The following is a 21,552-nucleotide window of genomic DNA, read 5'->3' on the forward strand; positions in this document are numbered from 1 at the left end:
AATGGATCTAATCCTGATTTGCCAGATTTATTTGAAAATCAATTGCCATTAATCAAAAAGAAGGCGAAAGCGAGGTCTAAGTTTAAGGGAAAGGGTTACAGGCCCAGAGGTCCCACATTATTTCACTGGTAATTGAGTATTGATTACATTATAATGAGAGTAAGCAGTTTTGTGTGATCTTAAGTCAATTGTGCCACTTACTTGACAACAACAAAGCACTGAAGGGCTAAGTGAAGTGTATGGCATTTACTTACAGAATTAAATCCTGGCAGGGTTCATATTATTAAGTTTGGAGAGATAAGCTTGTGAGGAAAGTAACCAACTTTGGATAGGTCTATTACCTGAAATTTGCAGAAACCAGGCCAAACACTGGCATCTTTAATGCAGGGGGCATTATTTATTATGCCACCTTATCTACAGAAACAAAAAAGGGAAAGAGGCCTCATAGCTAAACTTTCATATTTTTAAATATTAAAACTACTTTTGCTTGGTTTTACCAACATTGCAATACTGCAGTGTAGGTTGGGAGAATTTAATTGACCCAGAGACAGACATTTTAAGTTTGGTGTGTGTTAACAATGCTACAATATTCCCAGGAGTGGACATCCCAGCAAATCTACCCCAAGGTCAGATTGTGCAATGCTCAGGGAATCTGCAAAAAAAATCCCAGAGCTACATCTCAGACTCTAAAGGGCTCAGTTATGTTGAATTTTAAAGTTCACAACAGTACAATTAGAAGAAGGCTGAACAAATGTGGCTTGTTTGAAAGGTTTGAAAACCCAAAGACAGCACATCTGCACAAACAGCTCAGACTAACTGTCAAACGTGGTGGTGTAGGGGTGAGGATTTGGGCTTGTTTTGCAGCCACAGTACCTGGGCACTTTGCAGTCATCGATTCATCCACGAATTCCTCTGTAGGCTGAAGTATTCTAGAGGCAAATGTGAAGCCATTTGTCTGACAGCTAAAGCTCGGCCAAAACTGGGTCATGTAACAGGACAATGATCCTACGCACAGGAGGAAATCTACAACAAAAGAAAAGAATCACGGTGCTGCAATGACCCAGTTAAAGTTCAGGCTTCAACCTGATCGAAATGCTGTGGGGGGACCTCAAGAGAGCTGTGCATAAATGAATGCCCACAAGCCACCATGTTCAAAGGAATGTTTCACATGAGTGTTTATGCTTTTTTTTTTTTTGGCAAAACCACTTTCGGAGTCAGACAGTATATAGCTTGTGTTTTCAGAAAAATATTTTAGCTTGTTGAGGCCACTTTGTTGTTTTGAACTACAATTCCTTTGTATTTTTACCCTCTTAAACTGAAGGAAAAAGTGTCTATTATATATCCTTTCCTTGAGCTACAGCGCTTTATCAAAGCATTCCCCACAACTCTTCAAGTTCACCTGTCTGACACTGCCTTGATTTCCCAAAACGCCGCTACTTCTGACTCAATCCAGATCAAACACGCACATTAGGGCAGATCTGCTTAATTTTGTCACTTCCTCACATCATAGTTGTAATAACCAGGCTTGACTGAACAGGACCTACAGGATACACGACTGTGGCTTGTCAGAGGTCTGAAATCCGCGGCTCCCTTTGTTGTCAGGTTTTGCGTTTCTGGTGCCAAACAAGAGTTGTGCTGTCAAAGTACTTTACCAATGAGATGGTTTTAATTTCAAAGTCTGTGTATGCCCAGGGGATTAATTCATTTAATTTATTAATTTTCATCTGTGACCTGCTTGATTAGCTCAGGCTGTCAGTTTAACCAGAGAGCTGTGTTTATTACCACATTTCTGTACCTGTAGCTCACTTGGTTATTAAATTTGAAGACTTGCCTCATTTCGATGAATTATGGAAATCACACATCTGAGAATATTTGTGGGAATAAGGTTGAGAACACAATTAAATAAGCCAATTTGAAAAGAGAAACATACCCTATCAAATTAGATGACTAACAACCCTCTGTAAATTATATGCAGAATGAAATGAGCAGAAACACTTTTAACTGCTCATTTGTTGTTTTCTGTGGCTGCCGGTCGCTTTCCACATAATAGATGTTGCAATCATCAGCAGCACAATTAAAGTAATCATTGAGCAATGTGTGTGCATAGTTCATGGATCAAAGGTTTTTGTAATCAGAGGTCGTCCTAATACTTTTATTAGCCTCACATTAGTTAAAAGCTCTCCAGTGACCTTCTTCAACAGCAGGAGAAATCAGGCTGAACTAGTTTCATTACACACATGCTATATGGTTTTTTATTTGGAAACTGCAATCACGACCACCAGAAGCTGACAGAGAAGCTGAGCTCTAAGGAGCGGACGTAGTGCCAGTGTCGGACAGGGATGAAAAGAACATCTCCAGGCTGTAACACGCATTCGAGATACGGAGCTCTGGCAAACTCCGGGAAGCGCTCGGCATCTGGATTTTCCACCTGCACCTAGACGGAAGAAGTCAGAAATTGGAAATACTGCATACATTTGCACGTCCGACATGTGCTATCTCCATGGACTGTCAATCCTACCTGACTGGTATTGTGAAGCAGCTGTGATTGATGAGGGTACAGCTTGCCTGTGTCCTCGGGGGAATATAGGCGAATGTATTTGCTTCCCACTACCTGTATATACAGAAGGAATCCCATGTGGTAAGGAAACTGTTATCACATGATCAACCTTTGACATTAATTTAATTCATAAAGCATTACAGTTAACAGCACCTGCGCCAGAAAGTTCTGTTGAGGATCTTGGTGAAGAGGAGAGACTGTACCCCCGGGACCAAACCACGCATTCACAGTAATATCCTCTTCGTCGCCTTCACCAAGACAGCAATAATCAGGGAGGCGGATATCATCCTTGAGCTCTGGTATCTAAGGTATAATCAAACAGTAATAGGGCATTTAAGACTAATTTTACTTACTAAATAGTATCTTTTTTTCTCATGAGAACTTTGCCAACATTTCCTGGCAAGTAAAAAGAATTGCTAATTATTTTTCCACCTTCTGCCATGCAAACTAAAAAAAATGCACGACTTCTTTTTGTCAGTATATCCACCATAGTTTTCCAACTGAAAAATATTCATAAATACTTGATGGATTTCCATGAAAACTGGCACAGATATTCTGCCATAAGGTTGGTTTTTACTTAACTATTACTGATGAGCTCCCGTACAGCCTCAGAGAGTCACCCGAATGTCTGCAAACAGTCTGTTTATTTATTGGAATTTTCAGTCTCATTACAGCCCAGAGATATTTATCAGCCTGATAAATATCAGTCACAGATTGGCCTCCCCAAAGCCTGGACCTCAATATTACTGAAACAGTGTAGGATCATCCTAACAGGGAATTAAACAAAAGGCAGCCGACATCCAAAGAAGAGCCTTGAACGTCCTTAAGAAGCCTGGAGAACTGTTCATGAAGACTACTTAAAGGAATTACAAGAAAGCTTGCCTAAGACCGTTCACACTGTGCCACATATTCACTTTCAAGCTCATCAGAATTGTATAATCTCGGTTTTTGCCTTTTACCTTGTATTCCCATGTATGTTTGCAGATGTTTCAACAAATCACTGCACAGACTTTGTATTTTCCAAGTGATATATAAAGAAATCAAAGCTTTTGCACATCAAAAATAAATGTTTCATTTAGAAACATGGCACTATAAAATCCCCAAGAAATGTAAAAAAATATAGATGCTGTGTGAAAATCGGTCTAAATGGTGACTCTGTGGCTGTGATCCTTCTAATCTAATCATAGAGTCCAAAAAATTGATCTTAATTATCCAGCCCTGATGTTGAAATTACTGCTAAAAAATACCACTAATGTTAAAAGCAATCTTGTGTTAGTATGACAGCTAGAAAAAGAATCCCGTTCTTTATAGTGCTGAAAATGTCATTTTTAAAGAAGTAAGTGTTAAACTGACAAAATTATTCACTTTTATTTTGGTGTTTCAAAACTAAAAATCTGAACTCTACCTGGTCAAAAAGCTGGTGCTGAGCCAAATAACCCAAAGCTTTCACTCCATCCTGTTCAATGTTGATACACAAAACAAACAACAAAAGCCCAGATATCATGTTAGAAATCCCAAGGTCTTCTCTTTCTCTCATTCACATAAATCGGCAGTCCCCCACCTCCGGGCCACAGACCGGTACCGGGCTGCGAGGGTTGCGTCTTGGGTGTGAAATTTATGGTTTCCAGGGTTCTTATTGTTTACTCTGTTTCCCTGGGTCTTTTTCCTGTGTTGTAGTTGTGTGTCTTATTTTGAAAGAAATATTTACGTGTTACCATAGCGACCAGAGAGCATTAAGGGGCAGAGGGGAGCGTGTTACTCTCAATGTTGTTGGCGCATTTCAGGAGGACGCTGCTAATAAAGTTACACAATTACACAGTGAATTTGAGTTAGTGTTATATTTACAAAATACTGCAGTTTTTGTCTTGGTTGTATCATTTTATTTTGTTGCATTTAGCCGCGACACCTTCAAGCCGGTCCATGAAAATATTGTCTGACATTAAACCGGTCTGTGGTGCAAAAAAGGTTGGGGACCACTGATATAAATAATGTGATTTAAAGACTTGCTCAAGATGCACTTACTTTATTCAAAACATATCTATCAATGAATTCATTGACCGTGAGCAGCGTTTGTGACCAATCCTCATCAGTGTACCTGGATCCCACCTCAACAGGAACAGTCCGGCAGCCGGCCACAGACCTCAGGTATTCTATGCTTTGCAAGAGGGAGACAGTTACTTGAGTGAGTCACACATAAATGTGGCGATCCTGGTTTCAAGCGATGCTTCAAAACATCTTATATATAAGCACGTCAGGATGTGACTGAGGTGCCAGAAGCTGTATGTCAGATGCCAGAGTGAATAGGCTGCTGTCAGGAGTGAGCAATGAGAGGGAGGACAGTGAAGGATATTATTAAATTGAAAGAAAGTTATATCAGACGCTGGTGTCAGACTTGAGAGTCAGGAATCACATATGCAGAGATGAGTAAACAGACCTGTTGTCCCTATTTGTTCACATAGTTAAGGAAATGACAGATAGATATCAAAGTGATACACACTGCATACTACATGTCAGCTGCCTCTCTGTACCAAAGTCCTTCAGGTTTTCTGTCCTCTCAGCTTGATAAGTGCACTCTGCTGCTGCCGCAAGTGTAAAATAGTCTGATTACAAGGCTGGACTGGATGTAAGTGCTGCATTTAACCAAGGTGGAGGAGCGCAAACATGGTAATACTGTGAAGCTTATTGTCACAGACAGAATGTACAATTTTGAGAGTGGTTTACAAATCGACTTTAACCTTTTCAGTGCATGATTGAGATTAGCATACTAATGAGAGTAAATTGGTTCATAGTTGGGGGAAACAGCTGGCTGAGGTCATCCGGACAAAAATATGCAAACCACAATGATTGATAATAGCCAATTAATTAATACAAATAGCAATCATGAACTGAACAACAATACATTCTGTACAAACAAACCTCCAGGGGTGTTTGTTGAAAGCAGGCCAATGGTCGATGATTCCTTCTAAAATCACCGGTTTGAGGGGGAGCAGGAAGTTTGTTTTGAAACTTTCCAGTGAAGGACACTTTATCCTGAGAACCGCCGACTCTTCTTTGATTGCAGAGACAAGCGGGCTTTCAATCTTTATTCTCTGGAAATGATTTCAAAATGAAAAAAAAAAAAAATCAATTCAACCTTTAGAGGAAAACGATAAGAAAAACAAGTCCTTGATTATATCTCACATATGTGAGTAAACAACTATCAATTAAGTCTTCTCTGGGTTCCAGCTTATACTGATTTCAGTGTTCTTTTGTACTGTAAGTGTGGCAGGCAATTTAATCATAGTATGACTTTAAGCTTCTGGGAAATGTGGTGCTACTTTCTACCATTTCCTTGCCCTGATTAACCAAGAACAAATTAAAGACAACATTTCTAAATACTTGTTAGTTGCAGCCCCATTCCCCACTGTGCAGCTCGTGACAGATGGGTAGACTATTTCAACAGCTTTTTTAAGATGATAGCTTTTAAAAGGGGAAAAAAAGCACGAAAAATCCTGCCAGCCCTGCACTAAACTCTCCATCTCTATTTAGATGGTGTCTAAACAAAGTGACCTGACATTTGAAAAGTTGCTGCACTTAATCTTCAGTGACATCTGATGGAGTGCAACAAAATGAAGGTCACAGAGGAATTTCTTTTCCAAGCGTCCAGAAGATTTACTCTGAAATGTCCCCATCAGTCACTATTAGTTCGAACTCTGAATCAGGTTGAATGAAATGTACAAGAATGTTTTCTCACAAGTAGAACTATCAGTTAGTAATTACTAAATAAACTAAAGGACTGACAGAAAATTGTGCATTTCAGATGAAAGAAAAAAAAAATCGCTGACCTTGACCTCAGCATGTTCACTCTCATCCTCTTCTTTAGTAGAGCTCAATGTCCTTATGTGACTTTGCAGAATCCGAACAATAACCTGAAGTATATCACCCATGATGGCCGCGCCCATGATTAGACCCATGTCACAAGTCCGAACAGCCTCCAGGATCTTGTCTTCGGAAGGACTTTCACAACACAGTGCCGCCACTTTGAAGAGGCAGCCATATGAGTAAACGCGCCTCCACTCCTTGTCCACATGCCGCCATGTTCCGGTGTTGAGCTTCTCCCATGAAATGTCCAAAATAATCTGAGCATTAAGCAACCGGCTGGAACTTGTGATGTCTCCGTACAACTGCTTCCTGGACTGTTGCAGCATTTCCACCACACTCAGCTCCACTTTGTCACTGAATTTCAGTGGAAACTGGTCTTCATTAGCAGGCAGTACTGGAGAGATTTTTGACCACAGCGATGCCATTGACAAGAAGGTCGTTACTTTTACTGTGAAATGAACAATGAAAGTGAGTCAGGGTTAACAGTGAAGTGTCAACTCAAGTTTTTATAATGAAGCACTTAGAAGTTAAATTTGCTCAGATTTAGGCTCACTTTCACCAATTCACTGACTCTTCTTTTTTTAAAGGGGAGGGATGTAATTTAATGACTCCTTATGTATTTAGCTGGTTATTGAGCCCACCAACTGTTAAAACAGCCTGCCATTGTCGCACAAATACACAGTACGCTTGTTCAGCCTCTTTGGTGCTGTGAAACAGATGTATACAACTAATTACTAAACTGGCAACAACAGAACACAGGTGAGGGCATCCTGAGCCAGAACCGGGGGGGGCGAGACACATGCATGAAAACAACACTTTTGCCGCATTGTTGCTGGAGCCGCCAACTCCGCCTCCATGTGACTCCATCAGCGTTTGGATGGTCTGTGTTGCTGGAGATGATGCCAAAGCAGGAGGCAGCCAACTCCGAGGGCCTGATTCATTTTAGTACAGAAACGCAGCCCTGTGAACTCAGAGGCAGACTGGACTAAACAAAGAAAGCATTTGATATGCCACATGCCTAAGCCATCCACGACCCTGGAGTGCACTCCAACTGATTTTTACACAGTCACATGGGCTGTGCAGCAAACCCAAAAATCCAATGGAAACCCCAACGACTTAGGATATTTGGGGAATTACAGTCCCTTCAGTGAGATTTCATTATGGAAGTCATCAAAGTATGAGCAAAGAGTGAACTTTATCTCATTCATTTTTTTTCTTTATGCAGCAGCGGGAGAAAGCCAATTATATTTTTCGTTAAAGCCTCGGAGATTAGACTCACGCAGTGCAATTCACTCTATGCTCAATTTTATCCCAAAATCTCACAAGAAACAAAGATGTAACATGAACGCAAGGCTGTAGCTTTAAAACGTGGCTACTTACACATACACACAGAGAGATATATATTTTCCTATAAATATAAATGTTCCTATTTTTTGCTACTAAAGCTTGCCGGGAATTTCCCATTTAAAGCTATGACGCAACGCACTTAATACCTGAAACAGGTTTATGGACACAGAAATAGAGGACCAGACCTCATGAAAATATTTAGTTTTCCATATTTATCCCTTTCTTCCTTCTGTCATTCTTCGTCTCTTTCCTGTTACTAGCAGTCTGTGAATTTTGCACACTTGTGAAAAACGTTTTGGCGGCAATGTTTCACGATGACTCGTAAACACGGAGACTTAATTTAAGTTCAAATTAAATCCCTAAAATGCCACATTTACCTTTTACTAAGCCATTTACACCAATAATCCGATAATATCTGTGAAATTACGGAATAACTCCACACACACGCGCGCGCTGCTCTGACGCCTGTGGCACAACAAAAACACACCGGGAGGAAACTCGAATAGCTAAACATATTGGTTCCACGCTGCAGTGTAGATATTAAAAGCTGTATATAAAAACTGATCCCATCAAATTATTAATGACAAAATATTGCTTTTATGGTTTATTTATTTTCAAGAACTTAAGCCTTTTCTTTTCCTTCTCAAAAGGCAGAAACTGGGATTCCCTTTGTGGTCCAGTAGATGGTGGCAGCATCTGCACTTCCTCTAACCCGTGAGGTTACAGTCCCACTGCAAAGGCAGGATGGCATTGAATTAAATGGTACTTTGCTAAGTCCTTGGACTTTGCGACCCCCCCACCCTCCCCTTCTCCAAGTCAAGCTGGCGCACTGCACACCCCTGTTTGTTTGTCATGTGCTGCCAGTTTCCTGCCAAGCATACACACTCCCACGCATATCCTACTCCTACACACACATTTTTGCTCACAACCTCTCAGACTACTGGCTATTTAAAACCTGTGTCTGTCTCATTTCTGTCTTTTTAGATGATTAACCAGATGCTCTGAAGCTCAGTTAAAATGAAACAGCGCTCTGGTGACAGCACCACCTCATTTACATACAATTATAAATTTGGCTTAACAGGTGAAATGACAGAGTCCAGTCAATAGACTGTCTTGCAGTGAGACCCCAGCTCTTTTGTCACATTAAATGACAGCACACAACTATTTGTTTTTCCTCCCTTTTAATTGCTCCCACTGCTCGAAACGATTTATGTAAACACAGATATTCCAAGAAGGATGATTGATATTTATCAGCTCAAGTGAAACCATAATTGGATTTGTCTTTTTGATGTCACACAGAGATATTTGGAGGGGCAGGGCAGTTATATTGCTTTTTTAGGGGGTATGTAGCCTGAACAAGCATGATAGGAAACCTTCGGCAGGGAAGTGTAGAATCTATAAACACAGTGCACTATTATCAAATGTCAAATACTCTATGAAATTCAAATATTCTCTCAGTGCAAACTGCACAGCCGCTCTTGTATGTAAAGCAGATGGAAACAAGAGAGAGACAGCGTGGCTTTCCAGGAATCACGGGGGATTTTAAAATGTTTCAGATGTTTCTATTCATTCTCACAGTGTAAACAGCAGAATCCTCATTGCTCGATCTTTTGTTCACCTCCTGCATGGAGGTGAGAAATTACTGTGACAGCCAAAAAAGGCTTTGTGTTTATGCTTTTTAAGCTTTTCCCAAAAAAATTAAAATTAAAATTAAAAGGACTAATTGCAAAAACAGGTAATTACAAATTTAAAAGAATAAAGAAAATCAGTATTTGAGTGCTTGACAAGATACTTGTGCACAATTGCCTAAAACAATGACCTTTTGTAATAATGTTAAAGGTTTAAAAAAAATAAAGTAATATGCCAACAAGCATCGAAGATTTTAAAAAAAAAGCCACTCAATCGGATAAGTTCCTATAGGCAATAAATATTGGACCAAACCTCAGCTCTGCTCACTATTGTGTAGGATGTCGAGGGACACAAACCTTACACTGTGGATGTGAATGATGTGTTTCTGAACCTCTGCTTGTGTGAGCAGTGAGGGTGGTCCCAGCAGGAGAGGTCGATGTATTATTCAGATGTGTCTGACTCTGGTTGTAAGACAGCACAGGGCTGAAGGTCAGAGGCCCAGCACTGTTGTTCCTCCCTGTGCTCACAGCACTGACTTCATGTGCAGGCCGTCCTTCCAACACTTCATCGACAGGGGTCAGCAACCTTTCTCTTCTTTATGTAGAAGGAAAGGCCCATGACTCTGTTCCTCCCAGGGCCTAGTTAGAGCGTGCCATTCAGAAAATATCTTGGAATTTAATTTCAAAATATTTTTTTTACACCTGATTTGAAAAGATTTCTTGATTTCAGCTAGTGAGTCCACCGATATGTAATCTAACACATACATGTCAGGAAAACCAACAGCATGTTGCTCATCCTAACAATTAAATTTAGGGCAAAGACTGTTTGTGTGGACAATGTGGAACATCTTAGCAATTTAACTTTAAAAAATTAAAACAAAATAAATAATAACTATGCAGGTCACATTGTCATTTAGCACGTTAAGGAAACATATATTTTATTTGAAACAACTTGTACAACACCTTCACTCCAAAAAGCACAAAAGGCAACTCAAGTGTGTTGTCATGGCATCGTGTGATAGTCTTAATAATCCTGTAGCAAAAAGATTTGCACGCCTGCTTCAGCATTTTTTAACCAATTATCACACACACACTGCACATTGCAATATATCTCCCCTTATGCAAAACAGAAAACAAAAAACTATAACAAAAACTATATTTCCCATTATGAAAGGTTGTGCATAAGTTAAATGCATCCTCTAGGAAGCTCAAATGAATAAATGGATGTGTCCTGTTGTGATTCAAGTTGCTAGTCTTACCAATACAATGATTATGTCATTTTGATGCTTCCAGATTGATCAGTGGCTTTCTCTGTTCCAGCATTGGCATCAAAACACACGGTAACCTGAATCTGACTACAGTTAAATGCCTTCCCTGTTTTCTTCACGTGGTTTGGGTAAAATCCAGATTTTAGAAAAGTGAATTCCCTTCAAAGCTGCCCAAAATGATATACAGTGTCTCCATATATTTGTGCAGTTCCATATAAAGGAGACATCTGGTAGCGCCACCTAACTTAACGTCTTTGAAGACCAAGCATGCTCTCCATGGCAACAACATCCCCCAATGGCAGTGGTTCTTTTAAGCAGGGGAATATACCACCGTTAGTAAAGCGTAAACCATAGAAAATGTGCTATTAACTATTTAGTTTTATTTTTTTAACACATTTTTTGGTTGCTGAATCTGGAAGCATTAAAATGACATAATCATTGTATCGGTAAGACTAGCAACCTGAACCACAACAGGACACATCCATTTATTCATTTGAGCTTCCTAGAGGATGCGTTTAACTTATGCACAACCTTTCATAATGCCCAGAGCGACATGAACCAATCACACAGATGCAAAACAAAAACAACTCCTCAGAGCACAACAGAGTCTGAACCAATTCAACAACAACCCTGTGGGCAGTTCTCGGCTTGCAGTTTCCTTGGATTTGTAGTCTTCTTTTCAAGAAACAACTGATAAGTCAAATAATTTTAGAAAGACTGCAGGAGCTCTGTTGAGGTTCAAGTCATCTTATATGATCTTCATTTGCAGATGAAGATACAGGATTTACCAAGGAAAACGACAATGTGATCTAAAGCTCCAGATCCTTTTGGTAAGACTGATTTGTAAACAACTGTTTCTGACACTTCAGTTTTTTTTGTTTTTGTTTTTTAAAGTTAATCCACTTTTCCTAAAAAGTTCAATTATTTTATAGTGTTCTTAGTCCCTTATAACATATTTCAGCACCTAAATTTTTCTGAATTACATTACCACCAGATTTATATTATATTATCTAATATAATAACGTAATAATAATACACGTACTCTATATCCGTTTCCTCTTTTGGTCAAGTTGAATGATTTCATTTCATAAAAGTGCTCTCCAAGTAGCTTTATTTAATTCAATTTCTTTCCAAGTAAACAGTTTTAATTTTATGCCTCTGCAAGTAGGAGGCTTTCCTGATACATTGTTTGGAATCTCAGCTGTGCCCGGGTTTGTGCAGTAAACAATTAATTTGGTTTGTATTATCATAATTCCCTTTGAACCTGGGCTTGTCTCAGCAGTGGTACAACAAAAAATCTCAGCAGCAGCAGCTCAGGGTTTGCCAGCAGTCAAACAGGGCAGCAGGGCAGCATGGACCGTGACTGTCAGCAGCATATTCCCAGAGGCCGTGAGGGTAGAACCACCAAGGCACCACAGGAGGGATGTAATCACCACCATTACGCTCCAGGTGCTGCTGAAAAAAAAAGGAAGATTGAAACAAGCCTCCGGTGGTGTTGCCATGGATCAGAATCCAATTAAACACTGTTTAGCTTGACACAAACTGCCAGTCGTAGCCTGTTGACTCATGAAATTAATGTATTATCATGGCACAAAGAAATTGTTGCCACAGAGAGTGCAGCATGACCTGAGGCAGTACCCATTTGAAGCGCTGCAGCTTCATTCTGAGGTCATGTAAATTTCATCAGGCAATTCAAGTGTCAGAGAAATCACACAATATTGCATCTGTAATTTCACAATGAGTATTTTTTTTGTCACTGCTCAGTTTTAGAGGTCACCTGTTTGCTTAACCTTGCACAGGAAAACACATCATGTCACAACTACCAAATTCAGTGTCACATTTATCCCCAAGGCAATTTATGCATACATAAAAGCTAGCAGAGGTTAAGGGTTGCTACATTCCTTGGAAACCTGGTAATGGATATTTGGAAATGCCCTGGAGAGGTAACAAATGAGAGGTGTAAAGTTAAATGTCCTGTGAAATCATCAGGAGATCTGAAACAAGCTGCCTTTACAGCCTCGGGGAGGTTTCCACAGACAATTATCTCTGGCACACCCGGCCGTCAGCTCAGTGTGACTACAGGTCAGCGTTGCAGGGCTGCTCACTTACAGATGTTCCTGGTAAGTCAGAGGCAGGGATGACAGAGCCGTCCCCTGGGTCACTGCGAAGACATGGGCTTGCCAGCTTGGCATACCTCCACAAAGCAGTGTTAGCGAAGCGCTCTTGCCCACATGCTCCAAATAGGTGCTCAGTTCCACTGGCTTTCTGTGGGACGCTAGAGTGCAGACAGTCCGTCAAAACCACTTTGGATCAAATTAATGCAACCAGGTGTGCTCCTGCAGTTGGGGCTCAGGTGACACCTGCTACTTCCCTTTAATTAGAGCTCAAACAGCTGTTTCAGGGTAGACAGAAAGGGGGAAAGTCCCCAGGTTACTCTGCTTCCTCAGTCACCACTTGATACTGGTCATGTTTGATTATTGATGGAAACTTGGGGTGATGCTTATACGCAAATCAATACCAGGCGGTGGGGAAATATACCGTTTCAACCTTTCATTGGAATAGAAAAAAATAATGACACTGAATGTGTTTGCCTGCTTGAAAAATCCCCCCCCTTTTTCAACTCTTCCCTCGGTGCATTTCTAAGAAGAGCATGGCACTTCTGGCCAAAAAGATTCACTTCTGACAAATATGACTCACTTGGTAAGCAAGGTGGAGATAAAAGTGGAAGCAGTCTTCACCTCGTTATTCTAGTACTGTGAAAAATCTTCAGTGGGCTGCAAGCTCTGAGGGTAGTTTAGGTAGCTTTGATCTTTCTTGGATGCAGTAATAAGCATAGTATATATGAAGAGAAAGGGTATCATCTTGAAATATGATTTCCCTTTGGTTCTTTAACAAGGCTAAAACGAGGTGGGTGGTCACCTCCAGGGGTTCTGCAGGAAATTCTTAGCTTCTGACAAGGTGCTGGTGTAGAGCTCATACATACAACCGTAGCATCTGAACAAAGTGATATTACTCCAAATGTCTTGGAGGCCCCTGCAGCTGGAGAGCCTACGAGTCATTAGTAAAACTGCCACTGCTATGCAGCCTTTAAATCTTCAAGTCACAATGTGGATAATCTGTAAATGAGGACAACACATTTGCCTATGTTCTACAGTGCATGTCTGATGTACTGCATTTCTGAGCTACAGAGAAAAAAGACGTTAATGACACTGGTTTGATTGATTGCTCTCAGTGCATACATATGCAAATGTGAATAATATGCATTTTTAATAACAGGTTAACAATGAAGAGTTGAAGGACTGGAATGATTTCAGGAGGTTTTTGCTTTTTCTGCCCGGAAATCGTACCTCTTTTGCAGCTTTAAGCCGTTTTCTTGAACAAATACAACCTCGACTCCTTAATCTCTCCTTATTCTAGCCTGCAAATGTTCAAAGGTCAGTCCAACACAAGGAGTTCATTTACCAGCAGAGAGCAGTGTTGTGGCAGCAAAGTGCTCCTCCTTCACGGCTTAACAATTTAGTATGCAAAGAGGAAACAGAGATAGTTGCGTATGTCATGCTTTCTTTGTTGACAATTCTTGACTCCAAAGGCTTTTCATCAGGTCAGATTTATGAACGACACCCCCAACATTAGAGAGAGAGGCTGTAGAACAGAGATTAAGACTTCAAAAGCGAGTCAAGACAAAGAGGAAAAAAATAGCTATGTACACCACAGAAAACTCTCAAAATCTTTTTCATCGCTTCACGCTTTTCAACGCACAGAACAATGATTTTATTCAGGTTTATGAATATTATGGTTGACCCATGCAGTCAACAGATCATTTTCAATTGAGAACTCGTAGAATTCTGCTCATTTTCAACCGCGACTTGAATGCATCCAGTTATATTAACAAAGTATTTAATCTTTTCTGCTTTCTCCTGTTTTGCATTTGGCAAAATTAAAGTTGGAACATAAAAAACAAATTCCATCCAAAGACCAAAACTGTGATGCACAGTCGCTTATTCCTGTGTGTCTCCGTGTAAAACAGGAGAATGCTTTTTGTACCTATTACAGGTTCCAGAAACATCCCTTATCCTTTTCTTCGTGTTAGAAAAAGGTTACAGAAGATCAGAAAGGCACTCAGAATTGAAAATACATGCACTCAGAGACTCCATAACAGTGCATGCACCAAGTCAACAATGCCTTTTGGTGGTTTGTGAACAAATAAAAGTTGTGGATGTCTGACCTTGGCACACATTACCTGCTTCAACTGGGTTAGCAGTCACCTCCACTTGTGAAGAGGAGTCTATTCTTCATTTGTGCACAAGCGGAAACCTAATGCTTCGGGAGAATGCATCCACAAAGTTCTATTTCAGTATAAGGGAGGGTAAATGTTCACACTTGTTTGCAGTGAAGGGAAGAAGATGGTTAATTTTCATGGCACCTGTGACCTGCCACCGTCTCTGTCACAAACAACTGCCTCGGTAAATAAGGAGGAAGAGAGGAAAATGTATCATGGCAGATTCAGTGACAGAGCGGTGTTCTTTGTCCCAATAGTCCTGGTTGTAACTGTGTAGAAATGTTGTCACATTGTATTGATTTAGGAAAGCAGAAGTGTTGATGGATTATTTCACTTTGGGTTTGCATGCGTGAAAGAGATGCTTTATATGAGAGGAAAGCCTCCGTTTATTCATCTGCATCGCTATAATCATTTTTTATAATCAGCATCATTCAACATCCTGCTCAGATTGCAAAAATATTAATTTCCTTGCATTATATGTTGTGTGGGAGCCGGAACAAAAACACAAATAAAGCAGAGGAAAGCGATTCAGTTCTTCAACCACCTGCCTCTCTGATGAACAAATACACAGAAACAACTCTGAGCATACCCAGGGGCTCTTATCACATCCTGCTGTCAAATGGGTACTGATCCATCATCCAAGTTCAGTGTTCACATTGTGACACACTGACCTCTTTGAATCTTTAATATGAATGAGCTGGATGTCCGGGGTTATCGTGCTGAAATATACAGCGAAAAATTTCCATATTAGAAAACTGCTTCTTTTTGAGCAGCTGCGCTTGAAAACCCATTTAATGTACACGTTGTGCCAGTGTGAGTGTCTAGATGCAGTCCTTTATATTGCTTTTATTGTCTTATTCAGGGATAGTTAGGAGAGCGCAGACAAAATGTGGCCAGTTGTTCCCAGCTTCCCTCCACCTTTCCCCCCCCACCCGACACAGCAGACTTTCACAGATTTCCTATTACAAGTTTTTCTTCTTCTTTTTGCTCCTCATCCAAGAGAAATTATGATCTATTCTCAAGTCCTACAAAGCTACATTTCTGGTAACCTTGGAAACTGCAGCTTTGTTTGAAATGGCTGTAGCACTGGTCTTTCGAAATGTCAGATTATCCAACCATCCACAACTTCTGTATTTTACGTTAGTTGACATAAAATATGATAAAGCACTTTTGCACATTTTCTCGCCTTGTCAGATTTGTTGGGCGGCAGCAGTGGCTAAACTAATGTATGTCTTTGGATTCTGGGAGGATACTAGAGCACTTGGAGAAAACCAACACAGCCACAGGTAGAAAGTGCAAGGTCCCAAATGACCAGCAGGTGTGAACTCAGCACTGTCTTGAGTGTCAGTGTTTGTCAGCTTCTCTGTATTAGTCTGTGATGGACTGGCAAACAGGATGCACATCCTCTACTGCTCCATAGGCAGGTGGGTTAGACTTTACATTTTCTTTAATCCTTAATTAGATAATTTGACAAATGTGTTACTCTTATTCTCTTTGTCAAATTTTCTCAAAGAGGGATCAGTGAAATGTCTGAAAGAACACCACACAGATGAACTGGCTGAAGGCGTCTTGTCCTCTGTAAGCTTCTTACATTTCATTTGAAATCAAACTCAGAGCAATTCATAAGCTTTCTATGTTAGTTCTGAGAAGATTTGCCCTGAGGGGGGATCTGTCCTGCATAGCCACTGGGCTGCAATTTAATTCGTTTTCATTTGATTGTCTTTTTGACTTTGACAATTAAAAAAGCAAAATCTTATTGAATTCAAAGTCATTTTAACTGCCCATCAAAGAATACTGCGTATTAGTAAACTGGTGCTTTTTTAAAATATACATCAAAATAGTTTAATAATTCAGAAGTCAGTATTACCAGCAGCTCTGACTATTGCACTTTATTGACTTTATTTATAAAAAACAAAACAAAATTTAAAATATGAGCAGGAAGAAACCTTTGATTGCCTGTCTGGCCACTGGAAGGATTTTTTTGTTTTTCATATTTTCTGCAGTTGAAAGCATGTGATGAATCCTCTGCTTGTAGGATGTGAAAGCTTTGGCAGTTCACTGACTCCAGGCAAACTTGGCAAGCCTCACTAGGTTATGTTTTAACTTAGACAGATTAAAGTCTCACACTCAAGCCTCTCCCTTGATATGCTTCTCTAATCCTGATGGTAATGCTAAGTAAAACATAGAAATATTGGGATTCATTATGGTAATATTGCACATTTGCAGAGTCTGTGTGAAATCATGGAAATAATTCAAGCTGTTCACTTTATTTCATTTTTCAGTGCAGTTTATGACTCTTCTCCCAAATTAGAAAAGGGGAAAATATAATTAAACCCTGTATTATATTGAAATATAATGATGTGAACAATAGGAGGATAAAAATACAAGGTAAAATATAGCTGTATTACATTTTGCCAGCATTAAATGCCATTTTTTGTATTTATACATGCATGATATGCCTGTGTGGTCACTGCAATCATTATGATAGTAATTTACATCAGTAAATTAAATTTATCCGTATAAAATAAAAAACTATTGATATTAATTTTACATAAAGAATATAAAACACATGCATGAGTTAATACATGCATATATGCCTGTACATTTATACATACTCATCTACTTATTGCAGTGAAAACAAATCTAAATACTCAGAAAATATAAACAACATATTTAAAAAAATAAATTGATAGTACATTCAGGCTCTGTCTACAATTTTAGCAGCAAGCACCAAGTTACTGTTATCTTAATCTTGCCTAAATTACCACTGTGCAAAAAATCTATTTTATTTGAATTCTCCTGAGACACTCTCACAAAATTAAATTTGGAGACCCTCCAACCCTGCTTGATTTGTGCTGGAAGTGCATGATGACTTCGACTCTGGGAGAAAATATAAATAGCAGAGGCTGTTGGATGAGAAGAAGAATGATGCATATCTCACAACTATCTCAAACCAGCGAGAGAGAGAAAAAAAAAAAAACAGCAGCAGATCTGATTTCTTCTGTCAAAATGTATTTCCCCAGTGATTCATTCATAAAATGATTGCACCTCAATAGATAAGGCTGGTAAAGCTGTTTTTCCAATATTTTTCCTAATGTCAACAAAACATGTAATAAATCCTGAAATAAATACAAGGGATATTTTACTAAGCACGTTTAGTATATCATGAATTACATGTTAAATAATGCAATATTAACAGTTTTTTAGAGTAAACACCCCAGATGAAGATATCTGCCAGCCATTTATTTGTTTCTATTTTCTTGTCTTCTTTTTTTCTTTTTTTATGTTTACAGGTACAAGAATAGTAGACTCTTAGATTGTAACTATGTAGATTGTATTACCCCTGTAACGATTCAATAGCTGTGACTTATCAGGATGAATCAAACAGAACATTAATGACTGACAACAAGTCAGTAGTTTGTTGTTAGTCAATAATTCTATGCTATTCTATATCCATGTATGTCTATTCTATTCTATTCTATTCTATTCTATTCTATTCTATTCAAGCTTTCTACAGCTACTTGACAATAAAAGATGAATATAGAATATCATATTTTCCAACATGCACCCCCAAAAATCCATACTGTTTCTTAAAATATTATCTTCCATTACCCCACATTTGCTCTGCATTCATAAATCTCATTGAGTTCTCATCATACATTTATTGTCCTGTCTATCCAGTTTCTTCAATTCATGGTTTCAAAGGCAGTCACTGGGCTACCACAGACAAACAGACAACTATTCACACATAAGTCAAATTTTAGAATCACCTGTTAACCTAACGAGTGTGCAAACACCGACCAGCAGATTCAGACCCAGGACTTTGTTGCTGTTAGAGTGACAGCCCTAACCAGTGCACCGCAGTACCACTGATCCACCCTGCCACACATACATGTTTGTGCATATTCTAACAGGAGAACACAAGTGCCTTCAGACAAGCTAATATTTAAATCACAACTCAGTTCAAGGTTGAAGATCGGAGGTTTTTCTGCCTCTTTTTCAATTTATATGCTTGGCATTGTTGCCACATTTTTTTCCCAGAGTACAGTACACAAGGGCATGATTGCCTTCCTACCTGTGTGATGGAGACATTTCCTCTGTGACTTGAGGTCCCTTCATGCTTTCATTACAACAGGACCATACATCTTCCCTGTATCTTGATGGTGCTCAGGGAGTGCAGCAACCATCTGGGGAAGCATACAGACATACAACACTGTATCATTTGTGGCAACCTATCAACACCTGCCTCACCTTTTTTAATTCTGATTTAGAGGGCGAAGCAAGCAGCTATGAGGCAGTGCTGATGATACAATCCCCTTCAAACTGGGCCTGCTGAACAAAAGAGACCATGGAGACCAACTCTCCTCCAAGAGACACATGAATCATCACTGACAAGGCTCCTCCCCTTGCACTGTTGCCGCCATGAATTATCTACCTCTTGTAAAGGCCTTGATCAATTAGTCAATCTCTCAACTGCGGCCCTCAATTAACAAGGTGATTCCCAATGCTGCTAGCTCCTAACATGTTGTGCATTACTTGATGCTGCCAATTAAAGTCGTGCACTGCCACAGCACTCAGAGCCGATATGAGTATACAGAGGGATTCATCTATAACCACTCTGAGCCTGTGAAGCTGAAAATGAGGGGGTAGAAAGCATCTTTCTTAGATTGATGTGCTCAGGGATGCTGTTAGAGAATTGATTTTGTTATAAATTCAGCAAGAAGGTGCCAATCACCTGTGCTGGCAGCCAAAAACAGCCAGTATGAACAGAATCTGAAACGAAAGCAGGGCTAAAAGGAGATGTGTGCGGGTTCAAACAGAATACAGATTGGCATTGGGATATGTGGGCCCCCAGTGCTCCAGAGCAACATGCCACTACCCTAAGTCCACTCCAATAGACCGTTGCATGTGTCAAGGGGAATCTGGTGCGTGAGGCTTGCTGTAATTGGAGCAATCTGTTCCCTTGGCCTGAAGCTGCTGAGGCTGTTACATGTTTGAAGTCATAACCCTGGCAAGATGTCCTCTATTTCCCACTACTGGTGAGTGGCTATGCTGCTTGTTCGAGAAGCTCCGGCCCCTGCATGCTCTTCACTGCACCAAAACGCCCTTTGACATTTGCACTCCTGAATTGCCAGATTGCAGCCATCATGTCTGAATGCTTGGTCTATCCCAATTCCCTTTTCTGTCTGTGAGGTAAGGTACTTGCTTGAAAGGTAATTTCAAGCAAGTACAAAAGAAGCTATTAGAGCTTGAAGAGGATTTCTATTAGAATGTGTGGATTTCGTAATCTTTGCACAGAACTTGAATTATTCTCGACAGGTTCAAACTAGCAGCAAGCTAACTCGGGTGCAATAGCTTTTAATTATGAACTGTCCCTGAAAATTTGAGAACGTTTCTGATAAGGTGAATATTCTTAAGCTATACAATGGTCATTACTCAAAAATAAAGTATTACACATTAAACATGACATTTTTGGGAGTAATTAATTGATCTCCAAGACAGTAATTTGGTACACTATTCGTTACATTACTTTCACATTACCACACACGCTCATAAATCACTATCTTAATGAGGACATACGTGTTTCCAGTCCAAAGAGACTTTAAAATGATCGCTACAGTTGTAGTCAGTATGCTGACTGCAATACAACACATGTTATGTAAGAATACATATTTTGCAAAGTTTCTTTAAATAATGGTCCCCGGTACCGGTCCATGAGTTATTTGGTACCAGGCTGCGAGAGTTGAGTCTTGGGTTTGAAATTTATGGTTTCTGGGGTTTTCAGGGTTTTAACTCTGTTTTGTAGTTGTGTGTCTTATTTTGAAAGAAATATTTACGTGTTACCATAGCGACCAGAGAGCATTAAGGGGCAGAGAGGAGGATGTTACTCTCAATGTTGTTGGTGCATTTCAGGAGGACGCTGCTAACAGTTACACAGTGAATTTGTGTTTAGTATTATATTTACAAAATACCACAGTTTTTGTCTTGGTCAAATCATTTTATTTTGTTGTATTTATCCGCGACATCCTAAAGGCCGGTCCGTGAAAATATTGTTTGACATTAAACTGGTCCGTGGTGCAAAAAAGTTACACCAGTTAGCATGTCTTTATCAGAGACTGAGGTTTGTGTTAGCTTTAGCTGATTGTGGCTCATAGCTACAGATCAACGGCACTGACAAAAGAATGATATTAATATTCTCATATAACTCAGTGTACTAAGAAGTATTAGGCAGAATTATCTTCTAACATGTGAATTAGTGTCATTTGCTTCATTTTAATGTGCTATTTTGAACCAGAAAATAATCCCATATTTTTCTTGTTAAATCAACTTTGGTGCTGTTACCATGTCTACAAATGAGTCTACTATTTACTAGAGATGGACCGATCCGATATTACGTATCGGTATCGGTCCGATACTAACCTAAATTACTGGATCGGATATCGGAGAAAAATAAAAAATGTAATCCGATCCATTAAATATCACGAAAGCACCTCACAAAACTTGCAACACACCATAACTCACCTCAGAACGTAGGAGCAGTATGCATCACGTGATAGAGCAGCTGTGGCATGCGGGACCTGTCGGTGGTCTGGATAGCATTTGGAGCTTCGC

General features: G+C 39.7%; 1 protein-coding gene across 3 annotated transcripts; it reads right to left on the reverse strand.

The window, feature by feature from the left end:
* Positions 1-2,131: 2,131 nt before the first annotated feature.
* kdm8 (lysine (K)-specific demethylase 8) lies at positions 2,132-21,477 on the reverse strand. Of its 3 annotated transcripts, XM_026164493.1 has the most exons (9): positions 21,463-21,477; positions 19,016-19,127; positions 6,382-6,866; positions 5,474-5,646; positions 4,580-4,712; positions 3,963-4,013; positions 2,711-2,860; positions 2,519-2,611; positions 2,132-2,434 (listed from the first exon to the last, which is right to left on the reverse strand). In XM_026164493.1, the coding sequence occupies exons 3-9, from the start codon at positions 6,841-6,843 to the stop codon at positions 2,270-2,272; spliced, it is 1,227 nt and encodes a 408-aa protein (XP_026020278.1). In that variant the 5' UTR covers positions 6,844-6,866; positions 19,016-19,127; positions 21,463-21,477; the 3' UTR covers positions 2,132-2,269. The 3 variants fall into 3 exon arrangements, with proteins under 3 accessions (XP_026020278.1, XP_026020277.1, XP_026020279.1); XM_026164492.1 differs by lacking the exons at positions 19,016-19,127; positions 21,463-21,477 and adding an exon at positions 8,143-8,233; XM_026164494.1 differs by lacking the exons at positions 19,016-19,127; positions 21,463-21,477 and adding an exon at positions 7,951-8,127.
* Positions 21,478-21,552: the final 75 nt, after the last annotated feature.

The sequence above is a fragment of the Astatotilapia calliptera genome, chromosome 4 (genome assembly GCF_900246225.1).
Source record: "Astatotilapia calliptera chromosome 4, fAstCal1.2, whole genome shotgun sequence".
NCBI lineage: Eukaryota > Metazoa > Chordata > Actinopteri > Cichliformes > Cichlidae > Astatotilapia > Astatotilapia calliptera.